General features: G+C 41.7%; 1 protein-coding gene across 2 annotated transcripts in view; it reads right to left on the reverse strand.

Moving 5' to 3' along the window:
- The window catches only part of ZFAND3 (zinc finger AN1-type containing 3), a 317,767-nt gene that overhangs the window by 15,163 nt on the left and 286,029 nt on the right, over positions 1 to 16,575 (reverse strand). For both annotated transcript variants that reach the window (XM_049653339.1, XM_049653338.1), the window contains one exon: positions 13,182 to 13,349. In XM_049653339.1, coding sequence (XP_049509296.1) covers positions 13,182 to 13,349 — 168 coding nt within the window. The remainder of the gene's footprint in view (positions 1 to 13,181; positions 13,350 to 16,575) is intronic.

Below are 16,575 nucleotides of genomic sequence, written 5' to 3' on the forward strand. Positions count from 1 at the left end.
AGACAGCTGGAGATGTGCAGAGAGGAAAACAGCTGAAGGACACAAGAAGCAAAGCAAGAAATCAACTGCAAATAAAATCAATACAACCCAGCTATATGCAATAAATCGGGGGCACTGAGGAGAGGTCAACTGCATAAGGTATCCTGGAGTGGGTAAGTTTTCAAGGACAATGAGGACATGAATTAGCACTCAGGAGAAAATGGAACGTTCACATCAATAAGAATTAAGTGCCACTGTGTCTCACATTACCCAGGCGCAGTGGGAAACAAAAAGGTGGCAACACTATGGACCTTGTCCTCCAGAAGCATCTTATCTAGATGGAGTGACAAGTGGCACATGGAGCAAACTGGAAACAGTATACTGGGATGACTTATTACCACCGTCTCAAGTGGTTCTCACATAGTAGGCTGCATACATTTTTAACATTCATTGTTCAATAAAAAGCATCTCTGAATTGGGGCAGTGCTTAACAAATGGGCTAAGATCTATATGGCTGAAACTAAATGTAACTCACACTGCAGGTATCTCTCACTGTTTAGGACACCCATGGGCCAGTAGGGGGACATGAACACTGGTGGGATTCTGGGAGCTCAACAGATCTGGGCTCCAATACTCCCTTAGTATTTGAGTTACTCAACTTCAAAGCTTGAGTGTTCTCTTCTGTAAATACGTAGTACCATTTCACAGCAATGCTTTCATCAGGGTCAAGTGATGGAACATAGGAGTAGGCATCCACTGTATAGTAGGTATTCAATAAAGCTGTTACTTTCTCCTTTACCCAGAGGATCACAACTGCAATGGTAGAGTTCACTCATTCACTCGAATGTTCACTAGGTATCAGTGCACTTCTACTATAGTAGAAGCTGCCGAAGAACACCATATGGTCCCTGCCCTCCAGTGCTTATGGTCTAGGAGGAAGGAAAGCTAATGTATGTTCTGAGAAGTATAACAACAGAGGTCAGCCATGGACTCCATAAAAGAGAAGACTTTTTAGCAGTTTCAGAAGGAGATCAGCAGGTAAAGAAGGGTTTTTGTTTAAAAAGACATCCAGATTTTGTAAGGGCTTCTGATGAGGAATTCTGTGGAGACAAACACTGAGCCCACTCTATCATTCCTATATCCCATCCTAGGCCATAACATCCCCACACAAGTTCTTCAGTCCTTGTGAATGGACTTGCTACTGGAGGACTGGGGTGCCGGAAAGCCAAAGCCCCTGTGTTCCAGTATCTGAGGAACAGGCTTGCAGGGGAGGAAGATGATTTGTGACAGGTCACTCTGGAGGACAGAGTGAGGAGAAATAAGGGCACATTATAGAAAAAGGCTGTTTTTATTCAATGGAGGAAGCACCTAGGTGGTCTAAGCTGCCTGGCAATAAGACCTGCCACATTCCCTCCAGGCTGAAGATGTACACGGTGGCTGGATTACCTGCAAGGGCACTGCTGCTGCTGTGGTTTCAAGGTCAGTTTGAGGGGCTGGCCAGGCACCAGATGGGGGACTTCTAAGTCACTTAAGTACTTGAAATCTATGCCAGAATGTGACAGGTTAGGCAGGAATGAGAGACTGATGTGGTTGTATACAGCAGGTCTGTGACCTCCAAAGAGCTCATTTTATTCATGTGCAAGATGAATCACAGGTTTCACTAATGCAAACACACTCATTCCCAAAGTCGAATATTTAATTAAACCATAAGCTTATCAAATATTTTTAATTACACCAAGCAAGCAATTCTACCCTATCTGATGTATGTATGTCTTGGCTGATTTCTACCCCCTACCAATAAAAATTCAAGGCAGATAAAAGTATGTAACAACAAATAATGGTAAGGTTCCCTATCTACACCTTATTCCTCCAGCCAAATATTCCACCGGGAAACCCTCAGGTTGCACATGTACCCTGGCTTCCAGAATTAACATGGAGACCAGCCCAGACATCCTCCCATTCACTTGCTTGGGCATGTCTTCGACTACTACTACAAAAGGGCTTTCTCCTAAAGATAATCAGCAGGCTCACCAGAACGCCGCATTTCTGTGACCTCCGATTTGTCTCGCACATTATTAGTCAACACTGTCTGGGTACCACCATCGGCCACATACTCTAATAACGGCAGTGGGAAGCTATAGAATAATACAAGATCCTGACCCTTGAGGATTTCAGAATCTAGGAGGGAAGAGAAGATCAGTAGAGGAAGGCATGTGTTAAATACTCAGAAGATGTAAATTTCTAAGTAAAAGAGAATGGAGTTGACTAGATCTGATATAAAACCTCTATGATGTGGATCACCTTATTTGACACGTCCAGTAATTCTATTTGGTCTTAAATTACCTTTGCATTTCCCATGAAAACAATGAGGTATTAAGTGTGCAGATAGTTTATCAAACATTGGGGTATAAGAGAATTACCTGAGCAACTGCACTTTTACTTTCTAAAGAAGCATCCCCTTCTATCTGGGGATAGGCCCACATTTTTCAAGCAGCAGTGCTCATGAGGGAATCGCAGTAAGAATCTCTTTGAGAAGACTGGTAGTATCTAATAGCATATATTTGCTATTACAATGCATATAGTACTATATATGTATATAGTACATTATGTGTATAGTACTACAACGTACTATACAATGTATACAACGTATTCAACACAAATTAGTTTTAACTACATACATTAAAGGCTTTGGAAAGAACATTTAGCAAAACTCTGTGAACAAATTGTTGTTAATCTGCAAGAAAAAAAATTTAATAAAAAATCCTATTATTTTGTCTAAATACTAACTACTTTATTTATCTTTACTGCTAATGGTCTAATCTGGTGACATTTTGCTGCAAAGGGTTCATAGAAGAGTCCTGAGTTCTGAGCTAGGTTTTGGAGGCCAAACTAAGAGGAAGTGAAAATAGTCAGGTGTATTAACTTGAAAGAAAGACCAAGAAATCTTTTTGGGTACTTCAGAAGAGACCAGCGGGATTTGGTGGTAACAACAAGCCAACATCCAGGATGTGTGATGAAGAGTTATAGTTGGGCGGGGGGGGGGGGGGGGGGCGGCAAGACCTATGTGATGGGAGCAGGCACCGCTGTGAGCAGTCACCCTGGGCAGGAACTTTTTAGTCCCTGAGCTTTACAACAAAGGCTGCATGAAGTACCAATATTTAGCACACAGGTGTGATCTGAGGCTAGTGGAAACCTTTTTGATCTGTTTCCTCATTTATAGAAAAAAGTGGGGTTGGCATGGCTGCTAAGGCTCCTTTATTATCTATCTACCCACAAATTTTTGTGACTGTGTCTTGTGGTAAAAGCACTGAATTCAAGCAAAGCATTTCCAAGCTTCTCTCAGTGTGGTTTGCTTTTATTACCTCAAGTGAGAATAACCCAGACAGAATAGCATTTTGGTGTCTTGTTATGATATTGGTGTGAGGAAAAGAGGAATATTCTCAGGGCACAGGTTTTCCCCACTATAGATGGAGACACGTTACACAGAATTGTGAACAAAGGGAATATGCTTCAACTGTAAACAGAAATGAATTCATGGGATGGTAAACTCTTATTATTATTTTTTTAATGTTTATTTTGAGAGTGGTTATGAGCAGAGGAGGGGCAGAAAGAGAGGGAGAGAGAGAATTCCAAGCACTGAGAGCACAAAGCCCAATGCAGGGCTTGATGCCACGAACCTTGAGATCATGACCTGAGCTGAAATCAAGAGTTGGACACTTAACTGACTGAGCCACCCAGGTGCCTCTGGATGATAAAACTTTTAAAACACAGTTTTGCTTTTTTTTTTTTAATTTTTATTTATTTTTGAGACAGAGACAGAGCATGAACGGGGGGAGGGTCAGAGAGAGAGGGAGACACAGAATCCAAGCAGGCTCCAGGCTCCCAGCTGTCAGCACAGAGCCCGATGCGGGGGCTCGAACTCACAAACTGTGAGATCATGACCTGAGCCAAAGTCAGACACTTAACCGACTGAGCCACCCAGGCGCCACTTGCTCATCTTTTTTAGGCCACATGGTAGTTCACCATGGGCTATATCATCTGTTTGGGGGGATGTATTTGAATATTGCCTGTTTTCCTAGAATGTATTCAACAGCTACAAATATTACAAATGTCAGAGAAGGGCAGAGGTGGGGAACAGCTATAAAAAATCTACAGCAGATGGGGTGCCTGGCTGGCTCAGTTGGAAAAGCATGCACTGATCTCAGGGTTCTGAGTTTGAGCCCCACACTGGGTGCAGAGATTACTAAAAAAAATTAAACTTAAAAAATCTACAGCTAAATCATACTTAGTTGTAAAACACAGAATTTTACCTAAGATCAGGGAAAAAGGCAAAGAGATCCAGTCTCAACACTTCCATTCAACATTATGGTAGAGGTCATGGCCAGTGCAACAATGCAAGAAAAAAACTGGCATAAAGTTTGAAAAGGAGTAAAACTGCCTTTATACACAATGACATGATCATGGATGTAGAAAATCCTAAGAAATCTAGAACTAATAAGTGAATTAGAGCTGCAGAATAAAAAATCATATGCAAAAATTGTGTTCTGAAGTGACAGCAAAGAACAATCTGAAAATACATTTTAAGAATTCTGCTCACAACAGCATCAAAAAATTAAAATGGGAATAAGTTCTTTAAAAGGTACTGAAAAATACAAAATATTGCTGAGAAACTTGAGAAGACTTATATACCATATTCGTGGGTTGGGATATTGTTAAGATGGCAATGCTGTACATCTTTTTTAAATGGTAAAGATACTTGAGGTATGGACTCTTCACAAAAGAACTGATAAATAAGTAACCAAAAAGCTTATGAAAAAGATGCTTAATATCACTAGTTATCAGGGAAATGTGTGATGGGAAATTAATATACCACACCAAGATGGCACCACATACCCACTAGAATAGCTAAAGTTAAATCAAAGACAATATTAAATGTTGACAAATTATGGGTAAATTGGAACCATAATGCACTACTAATAGAATTTTCTTAAAGTGCTAAACGTCAGAGTCATTCAACCTGGCAATTCCACCCCTGTATCTACCTAAGAAGAATTAAACATATATCCACATAAAAACTTACACATGAATATTTATAGCAGCTTCATTCAAAACATCCTCAAACTGGTAACAACCGAAATGTATGTCAACCGGTAAATGTGTTAAGATCCATATACAACGAAATACTACCCAACATTATAGAGGAATGAACTACCAATACATGACAATATGGATCAATCTCATAAACACCAAGCCATGTAGAAATACAAGACTATATACATACTGTATGAATCCACTGATATTAAAATTATCGAAAAGGCAAAATTACAACAACAGAAAAGCAGATCAATCAGTGGCTGCCTGGGGCTGGAGTAGGGGAGAGTAGGGATTGACTGAAAAGGGGCGCAAGGGAAATTTTACAGGTGACTAAAAACATTTTAAAACTTGAATTTGGTGAAGGCTGTACCACTTAAATTTACCAAAACTCACTGACCTGTAAAATAGGTGAATATTATGGTATATAAATTCCATCTAAAAAAATCTGTTAAAAAAAAAAAACAAACCCATGCACACTCTGCTGGACAAAGAATTAACTGAAACTATTTACTCTTGGAACCAAAACAAAAGACATCAATAATTCATTTTCTTTTGCAACGATCCATTTTTTTCCCCTCCCATAAGGAAGTATTTCTAAGCAGGGTAACCTAGCCAAATAGCTTTGATAAAATTATTGATAAAATTACTGTGCTGTTATTGCTGCTCAGATTGGACTACAGAAGTAGTTGCAAATTTGCTGTCCAGACAGAAAATATTTCACTTCATGGGACAAGGGTCTCCTGGTTCACCTCTCAGTAGGGTGGGAATGTGACAAAGGCTTCAGCAGATGTGTTCTGTACATTTTGTCTTTTGAAAGCTCAGTCTTTGATGCTCCTTTGCTGGGGAGGGGAGCTCTTCACGTTTCTGATTTCTTTCTACACCCTTGTCAAAGGGCATATGGTAGGTTGGATCTCTGAGACAGTGCTGAACTAATGGGCTAAATACAGAGTTAGTATTCAGTGAAAGGTTTGATTTGTTTTGCTCTAACATCTCAATGTGCAATTTACAGAGGAGCAGCAGAGGGACTAATCTGTTTGGTTTTAGACTAGAATTCTTATACATTAAAGATTAAATGGGGAACACAGACAGCATACTCTTGTTCAGGTAAAAGTACAGTGAGAGCGAAAGAGAGTAGCAAAGGGAGAACATTTTCTCAGAATCTGCCTCAAGATATCCAATTACTCTTAGTTCTCACATTTACAGTAACTCCCATCAAAGGGTGTTTTTGCTTTTGGGAGGATGGACAGGACACCTATGTTACCATAGGTAACATATACCCAGCTGCTGTCTTATAAGTAATGGAGAAACTTTAGCCTTTCATTGCCAGACTCAGCATGAAAACATGAAAAGGGCTGAGGTCTTGGTAACCACACACTCTCTCCTGTAATACATGGCAGAGCATAAACTCACCACTCAATAGCAGTAATGATAACACTAAACCAACCAAATCAATTTGGTCAAGATAAAAGATCTCTGGTGTTTCCCTGGATAGCAGAGTTTTCTAACGGATCCAGGCTAGAACTCTGTAAGGGAATAAAGCCTTTATAAAAACATGCATTGCCTTGCTTTCTTTTAGAGACAAAGGACAGAATGCCACGTGTTCCTGACAGGTTCAAATCACATGTGGATGAGAGTTAAATAAAGGCGCAGATACACGGACTTATTTGTGATGATTTCTGATCCTGGTGAAATGGACCAGCCTAGTCATTTCATGTCACCAACACACCTCATTATCACCACAGCTCCTTGCCCAACTCTGGACCATAAGATATCACCATTCATTCACTCTGTAGTCCCCTGTAGTGCAGGGATGGCTGTGACAGAGGCACATTCCTTTTCACTTAGTGAATTAGTTCACATTCTTCCCAGATCATTCCACTTAAAAAGATTCAACAATCTCCCGGGCCTTCTTGTGTGCTTAACTGGAGCGGGGGAGGGAGTCAAGGGGCACCTGGGTGGCTCAGTCGGTTAAGCGTCCAACTTTAGCTCAGATCATGATCTCCCAGTTCACGAGCTCGAGCCCTGCGTCGGGCTCTGTGCTGACAGCTCAGAGCCTGGAGACTGCTTTGGATTCTGTGTCTCCCTCTCTTGGTGCCCCTCTCTCGCTTATGCTCTCTCTCGCTCTTAAACATAAAAATAAAAAAATAAACACACACAAAAAAGCGTGTTGACTATATTCAAAACCATGGGCAGCTTCTCACTGCAAACCAACATCCAAACCCTACAGCCTGGAGCCTGGAATCCTTACCCTCCCTTTCTAGTAGTCTCTCCTCACTCAACCCCAAGGCTCCATCCAGCTGTATAGAGGTCACCATCTTTGACCAGGTAGTCCCTCTTTCTCCACATCTAAATCCCACTCTGCCTTTGAAGCCCCAATTGTCACAACCTATACAAGTACTGTAGTTGGAATTAATCTCTCTCTCCCCATGTTCCTACATATATGGCTTATGCCTCAGTTAAAACTCTTATGGTAGGCTGCCCTGGATGTCAGCTATTTCATGCCTTCCTCTTAGGCCCAGCAAATCCCTATTTTGAATGCATATTAAAACCACCTTGGGGATACCTAGAAAAATGGCTGATTCCAGGAGCTGGCAAAGGTCAAGTACAAGACACATCCAGAACACATCTTATAACTGCCAGAAAGTAAGGAAACGTTTTTGGCACAGTTTGAGCACCAAAATAATTAAGTATAGTAATGAATTATGAACCACTGATAAAATAGAAGAGCTCATGAGCCTGTAATAACAACAGATAAATAAATGGGGAAGAAGGGTTTTCACTTACATAAGAATGCTGAGTGTCAAAGGAGAAATGAAGAAGGAGGGTTAGAGTTAGAAAATCATCATTTTGCAACGATCATAGTAAAGACTGGTTCAGGGGCACTTGGGTGGCTCAGTTAGTGAAGCATCCGACTTTGGCTCAGGTCATGATCTCACGGCTTGTGAATTTGAGCCCCATGTCAGGCTCTATGCAGACAGCTCAGAGCCTGGAGCCTAGTTCAGATTCTGTGTCTCCCTTCCCCTCTGTCCTCCTCCGCTCACGTGCTCGCTCTCTCTCTCTCAAAAATAAACAGACATTAAAAAATTAAAAAGACCAGGGGCGCCTGGGTGGCGCAGTCGGTTAAGCGTCCGACTTCAGCCAGGTCACGATCTCGCGGTCTGTGAGTTCGAGCCCCGCGTCAGGCTCTGGGCTGATGGCTCGGAGCCTGGAGCCTGTTTCCGATTCTGTGTCTCCCTCTCTCTCTGCCCCTCCCCCGTTCATGCTCTGTCTCTCTCTGTCCCAAAAATAAATAAAAAACGTTGAAAAAAAAATTAAAAAAAAAAAAATTAAAAAGACCAGTTCAGGCAAGAATCATCAATGGATGCTAAATCTAGGAGACACTTTTGATGATGAGCAGGATACTGACATGGTCACAAAGTGTTTTCCCACAGACTGCTTACTACTTGCGTGGTCAAAGATAGTAACTATAGAGTGGAGAAACTGGGCAACACTTTGAGTGAATTAAAATTAATATCTACAGTGAGGGGGATGATGGACATCTGTGTCTAATATAATATCCTGAGAAAGACACATCACTTAATAGTAGTCTGAGACTAGGCCGGGAATAAGTAATCTGAATCTAATCATGAAGAAACACCAAACACCAAATAGAAACAAAGAGAGTTCTATTTAAAGGGGGGAGAGGGCTATAGTCTTCAAAAATATCAATATCATTAAAAACAAAGAAAGGCCATAAAAATGTTTCAAGTTAAAAGGGTCTAAAGAGACATGACAACTAAATGCAATACTTGATCCTGGACTGGAGGGGGAAAAAGTGCTTTTACAGGAGACATTTTTGGACCAACTGAGAAAACCAGAATATGGGTGGCAGATTTAATAAAAGCACTGAATCAGTATCAATTTACTAAAATTGATAACTGCTATGGATATAAAATAATATCCCTATTCTTGGAAAACATTCATTGACGTTTATAAAGACAAAAGGCCATGTTTGCAGCTTACTCTCTCAAATGGCCCAGAAAAACACTTTAAATTTCCAAATAAAAAGCTAAAACAATAGCTGGTGTCCTTTTCCGATTTAATTATTTAGAGTGAGGCCCAGACATTCTATTTTTAAAAGCTTCCCAGGACTGAGAACTGCCTAGAGCAGTGGTTCCTCAGACCAGCAGCAACATGACCCAGGACCTCGTTACACATGCACAGGCCACTGAGTCAGACCTCTGGGAGGTGGGGGGTGGTCAGCAATGTGTGTTTGTCACACCTTCCATGCGAGTCTGATGTCCACTCAAGTTTGGAACCATGGACCTAGACTAAGAGCTCCTACATTCTATATTTCTATATCCTACATTCCCCACAAAAGCTAGCAAAATACTTTGTGCATTGTCGTATCTTGATAAATGCTTGAAGAATTTAGTTTTACAGTGAATGATAATGCAGAAAATGACCACTGAGGCACTTGAGAGATGATAAACTAAAGGGCTAAAGCATTACTATGGAGTTTCTAAAGTGAATATAAAATTTATTTTGAAAGCAATAATGGAAGTCAGATTATTCAGGTTGTTAGTAAAAGCACTGTTATCCCAAAAGGGAGCATATCAGCTTACAGTTTAAGTCACTGTCAACTGAAAACAGGTGACAACTTATGCAAGCTCTTAGACTGGTATTTAAAAATTAATTCTGTGGTTCTGGGAAGCAAGGCACAACAATTACTAAGCCACGCTGTGTGCATCATGCAAGATCTGCTTAGAGAACACAGCATTCACGTGGCTGTGATGTGGCCCAGATCTGATGAGGATGGTCAAATTTCAGAACATCTTCTAGTTGGCCTTTGGAGAGACAAGACTCCTGTAATGAGAATGAGCTCATCAATTTGCCTACTGAGTAGAAAATGAAACAAATAAATCCATTTTTATGCAAGTGTTTTCTATCTTGAGAAGCTAAACTGTTGAAGATGCTCTAGGATGCAGGACATCATCCCAGCCTCACCACATGCCTTTTCTAATTGGCATCCTGAGAGATTTCACAGGAAAAGGGTGTTACTTTGGTATTGTTGATTTAAAGGTTATCTAGTCACAGCAAGGCAGAGAAGAATTCATCTTCAAAATTCACCTCCTTATTGAAAGCCCATGGAGTATCTTGGCAATTAACAATTCCTATCACCTCTAGCTGTTCCCTATGTGAGAAGGCTCAGAACTCGCCTTACAAATTGCTCTTTTGAAGATCAAAGGGAAGCTGAATGTGTCTGTGTGTGCTCTCGATGAGACTGTAATTTAATGGAATTTTTAGAGAAGCCTTGCTGGCAGTGTTTGGATGACAGCCCCGGGGCGGAGGATTCAGGGGAGCTTGGCCACTCTTCCCTTTGGAGCGTCTTCTCTGTCTTTAATTGGCACCTCATTAGAAATTAATGAAAATGACATCCTCTGTTCTTCCTGCTCTAGGCATCGAATGCTACAAAAAGGCCCATCACAATTCATAACACATTCAATTTATATAGCAATGGCTCTTAAGCATTATTTATGAGATATGAATTTCTTGTCAGCAGTTAATAACCTGTACAGAGTGGAAGGGGAATGGAAAAAAAGATTGTGAATATATATATTAAGAAAAAGATTTTCTGCAGCGGAGAAGTGTTCTGTTTGAGTTCAAACTACCTTCCTGAGTCTTCACTTCTAGCAGGAAATTACCATGCCCCCCCCCACCCCCAACCTTTCAGGGCAGTTCAATGTCTCTTCAACACCCCATGCATCCTCAAGGAAATAACTACACAACTCACCCTTTCCTAGAGAGATCCGAGCAGACAGGCAGGAAGAACACAAGAGCTATTTGTCAAAGACAATCCCAGAGGTGTATGTTCCCACTGCTCTATTGCTGTCCTTTATCTTTTAAAATGTGGCAGTAGACTCAGTCATTTTTCTGGGCACGTAAGTGTAACACTCTCAGTGGGCCAAACTGAACTCCCCACTCTCTCTAGGAAGGCTACAACTGGAGGGAGTGCACAAAGCTCAGGGCTTTCTTTCCCAGCATTAAGATCAAATCTCTCTGTAAGTAGACCCTCAGAATTGGGCGTAAGCCAAGGGACTATGTGTTAGATCATTTAAAAAGAATGCATACCTGTGGTAAACCCAGCAGGCACTCAGAATTTACCAAGACAGTCACGTTGGCTTCACTCAGGAGCATGTAAAATCATCTAACATGTATTTCTAGATTTTTTTCAGCTGAGTGCTTAAGACCTTAGGAAATCTGGGAGAACTGGTTACAATACTTCTGGATCTCTCAGTGCTAAACTGTGAATTCTCACTGCTTGCCTGACAAGGACAGGAGGTATCAGCCATTGCCAGAGGCAAGACAGCATACTTTATGGATCAATTGCTTGATCCACTAGGGCAAATCCTGTGTAATACCCAGGATTCAGTTGCTTTCAAGAAAGAAACAAGAACATAAGGTACAGGAAAATCTCATGATTCTAATTTAGGAATAACCAAGAGCATGTGTTATAAAAGTAATAGGCAAAACGGTCAGGTGGGCTTCACAACACTGATAACAGACTGAAGTACTGAACCCCTGCCCCCCCAAAAGTTCATGTGAAGACCAAAGCTAAGAATCTGCAGACCACCAAAGACTAGACAAACCCTTCAATACAGGCGAAGGTGGTTAGCCACCATGCACCAGAGTCCGCTCTGGCTAACCACAGTATTCCTTCCCTGTTTCACTATGGATTTAAAATCACGTGGCAGGGTTGCTGAAGATGCAGTCTAAGAATAAGGTTCTGGGCTCTTCTGGAGTTCTACATGAACACAACTGAAGTCTGAAAACTCTGCTGACAGCCTCTCCTCCCACCTTTTCTCCTATCTCTCTTCTTTACACTTTCACACAAGTGTTTAATAGGGTAAGTAAATGCCAAGCTAAAAAAATAAAAACTCATCCAGTGACACCTGGACTCCCCATGTTTCTGCAGTTGAGCATACACTTCCAATCTCATTGAGTACCACACACCAGAGCATGCAACAAACAGATTCCTGGTCTTGATAACAACAGGAGTTCTGACTTTGTGTCCATGAGAAGCTGGTACCCCTCCTTTCCTTTTGACTTCCAACAGGGTAAATAACTGAGGCACAGGGAAGCAACGGCTGCCTCTTCAGAAGATGAAGGACTATGAGTAACTGTAATTTTCTAACTGCTGAGAGAACCATCCAGTCCTGCCTGCCAGCATCAGTACTTGTAGGGTATCTATGGCTATCGCAGAGGAGAAGGGAGGCTTCTAAAGCTCACTCCTTAGGGCAAAGAATACAAGACACTCAGAGGCAAGAGCCAGGTCTCTAAGTCTGCCTGATGACAGCTCTTGTCCCATAGAACAATTTTATAAAACAAAGCTTTAAATCAGGAAATAAAAACAGGAACAGGAAATCTGTAGGTCAGCCTAAATAATGCAGCTGCACAATTCTGCTTCTCTGTGACATCACGTACATGGTCAAAGGGAGAGAAAGAATTGGTCTAAGTTGTGTTCCGTTGTGGGTAGTCATGAAGGTTTTAAAAATACATCCCTGTACAGCAATTCTAAGAGCTAGTATAACACTGGATAATACAGAAGGAAATGTTACTTTAAAGCTACTTCAAGGAGTTAACTGACAATGAATTATGATTCAAAGAAAATGTTCCAACCAAACTTTAATTTAAAAGGGGTATGGGGGGAAAGAGTTTCCATTTATTATACATAGTAAGATGTTCATTCAAAATGAATAACTGAATTTTATGGTACATATCTCAGAATGTCACTGGTTTGGTTAATTTCTAAGTAAGTCATCAATGAATAGGAACTAGAGTAATATGTAGTGGGGAGAAGTTGGAATCAGTAAGCAGTGACAATGCAACTCTTACGAAATAAATTTAAGAGTGGGAATGTTTGTGCCTTGTTTTTACGTGTGGGAGGAAATAAAGGGCATTTAGAAGTAAGACTTCTCTGCTCCTGCTTTATGAATCTCCAAAGCAGTAGCTTGCAGGGAAGTACTCAGGAGAAGAACGAAGGGCTTCAGCCTCTTAGGAATAATTTCCAAAGCTATGCCAGGGTGTCAAGGACCAGTCTCCATCATGCCACTGGGGGAGATGCTTACCACAGCGGCATGATCCCAATTCCTGCTGCACCAGCTCCAGTTTGGTCTGACACTGGAAGCACCGACGTCGACTCTTCTGTTTAGACCGGCTGGTTTCCTCAGGTCGTTCGGTGTTCTCCAGTAGTCGTGCCCGTTTCACTGGCGAAGCCTCATTCTCAGACTGTGAATCTGACCAAAACAACACATTTAGGGGTCAGGGTTAGTGCCTGGCCTGGCAAGCACAGCTAATTAATGTACTGCCAGGCCTTCTGCTGCCCTTTTCCAGGAACTGGACCTGTGTGAGCAAGAGCCAGTTCTGCCTGGCCTGGTTTATACTGCACAGATTGTGACAAGAATGTACCTTCGGGGCAGACTTCTAATAAGCGAGGCCTGAGCTAGGAGAGGAGAGCAGGGTTACTTAACAAAAATCAGTCTGATGCTGTTGTTTTTAAAAACAGCTGTTTCTCTGAGGAGACCATCCAAACTGGGATCCTCTCTTTCTCTGTACCCCATCTCTGGGCCTTACTGCTTGTACTGGTTATTTACTGCTTCTTAGATATTTGGCCTCAAGTAGATTGTAATTCACTAGAGAAGAGACTATATCTAATATTTCTTTATATCACCATGTATAGCACAATTCTATACCCAATGCCAGTGTTTGATGGGTGATCCATAATCTTTTCTAGTAAAAACACTCCTGTTTCTAGTCCTAAATGTAACAAAACACACAAGAATCAGGTTCTGATGCTGCAAATTACTTCAACTTTATTCAGAGTGAAGGAGTATCCTCGTTTATTCACAAGCAGGCTATCCCACGGCCTCCACTGTGGAGGCTACCGAAGCAGCACTCTGCACCACAACCTTCAACGTTGGTGCCAAATTGGCAGGTGGAGGGAGGTATGCTGTATGACAACTTGTGTTTTGTGGAACCTTAATAAAGTAACTAAAATGAAATAAAGTTCTTGTCATAGGCAGGCTGCGAATAACTCTTGCCTTCAAAAGAAAGGGGAGCACTTGGGAACTCTGTATTCTTGGACTTGCTCCACTGCAAACTGAAGATGCACCTCTTGCCAAGGTTCTAAAGGGGTTTGTGCTAAACCATCTCTGGAACACAGTCTCCTAAACGATTTTCTTCAAAACACATCCAGATCCCACCACTTCTCACCCCTCCACCAACACCACAATTACCATCTCACATCCAGCTTAGTATAATAGCTTTTTAACTGGCCTCCTGCCCACCCCTAAGCTCCTACAGTCTGTTCTCCACAGCCAAGTGATCCTTTTAAAAATCAAGTTAGAATCATGTCGCTTCCTTGTTCAAAATCTTTCTAAAGCTCCCCTTCCCAGAGTAAAAGTTCAAACACTTACGACCGCCCCATAAGCACCTGCATGATTTGCCCTCCTCTCTGCTCTATCACCTCATCTGCTGCTCTCTCCCTTTACTCCATCCACAGTAGCCTCCTTATTGTCTCCTACTTCAGGGCCTTTACACCTTCTCCTAAAACACTCTTCTCCCAGATCTACATGGGATCTCACCTCTTTTAAGTCTTTTAAGTCACATTTTCAATGATGTCTTCTTCCCTGTTCACCCTATCTAAACCACTCTTATCCCCCTTCCCAAGCACTTCCTCTCCTCCCAACTCCTGCCTTTTACTCCTCCATAGCACTATGCCTTTTAGTATAATCCTCTAGGAGGATGTAAATTCCTGGAAGGCAGGAGGTTTCACCTGCATTGTTCATAATCTGCCTTCCATGCCTACAACTCAATAAATATTTCTTAAATGAATGAATCTTGTCCTAGGCAGTTGGATTTTCTATTTAAAGTGGCCCTAGTGAGAAGCAGCAGACTGCTGGATGTATTTCAGTGGAGGCTGTCTGTACCTTTTTCCCCAGCCTCCCTCTGTGTGAAGACGCTGCACTTCACGGGAGAGCGCGCACTGCCCCACCCTCCTCAGCCCACCACACTGTGCACTGACGTATGGAAGGCACGCACCATTCTTAGCAATTGTAAACTTCATTTTTCATCTCATTTAGTTCTTCCAGCCCTACATGACATTTTCCCCCAATACAAACCAACTAAACAAGGTCTTTGATGAAAACAATTGAAAGCAAGTTCAGCCTATTTCCCAGCTCTGCTGAGCGAAGCTGTCCAAACCCAATTGGTGTGATGACTGAGACAGCCACAGACAGAGCCCCTTCCCCTACAACAGCAACAAGCAACAATCTAAATGTAAATCATTACAAAGCAGCCAGCCAAAAGAATTCACCTCCTATGAGCCGCAGCGCTCTACTGGGGGTCCTTTTTCACAAACCAGCAATGGCACAATTTGTATTAATAACCCTATTTAGAGATACTTTTTTTTTGTAACAAGAAGAGAAAATTCTAGAGTAAGAGTCATAACAAAAAAAATGGTGCTTGTTCTGAGACAAGGTCCTAAATATGAAGCATCCTTATGAGAACTTATCTCCCAACGCTGGGGCATGAGGTGGGGAAAGAGAGAGAAAGGAGCCCATACAAGAAATGGAGGCTATTGATGTCTTTGCATTATTAATATTGTTAAAATCCAGAGGGCTCTGACATGATGCCAGCACATCTCTAATGTAAAAGAGGACTGCTTAGACCCGAACCCTCTTTCATTCACACTATCTGACAGAACCAAGCCTGTGTCTAGAAATGCAGAGTTCACATTCAAAAGTGTTTTCCACATGACACTGTCCCAAACTGTCAAACATGCTATCTACATACGTCTCCATTTCTAAAGCAAACCTTTGCTACAAGAAGACATTTTTTCTTTTAGCATGGCAATGCTGTCCACAGCTAAGTATGCGCAGATAAGCAAGGGAGTGATAGGTAATACTTTTTAACGTATGATTCTCAAGAATGGGAAATGGAATTCACATTTATATAATCATCAGTTGGCCATTACCAAACAACCCACCTGATGGGACTCTCAAAAGTTGGAGGCCTGTCTTTTCCTCTGATTCCCTATCTTGTCTGACCAGCAAGCATTCAAAAGCAAAACTAAGGAGTAAGTTTGCATGATCTCATGCTGAAACTTTCCTTTCCCCATTCCACATTTTATATAAAGACTACTTGGTTATTTGTTCAGGTAAGCAGGAGGCATGGGATGTTGCAGAAATTATAGGTCCCAACCGGCTTTTCTGATGCTGCCGACCACTTCTGGCTGCACTGCCTTGGCCATCCTAAAAGAGCACCACTCAGCCCTAGTCAGTCCTCTAAGAGTCAATGTCTGGGCATCTGTGCAAGTCTAAGACAAAAGGCATCCATGTATATAAAGTCTGAACCACGAGAAGCAGTCCTCAATGATTCTAAGCCAACACAGATGAAAAGTTTACCAGAATATATATGTGTGTGTGTGTGTGTGTGTGTGTGTGTGTGTGTGTGTGTGTGTGT

This window comes from Panthera uncia (assembly GCF_023721935.1).
Source record: "Panthera uncia isolate 11264 chromosome B2 unlocalized genomic scaffold, Puncia_PCG_1.0 HiC_scaffold_24, whole genome shotgun sequence".
Taxonomy (NCBI): domain Eukaryota; kingdom Metazoa; phylum Chordata; class Mammalia; order Carnivora; family Felidae; genus Panthera; species Panthera uncia.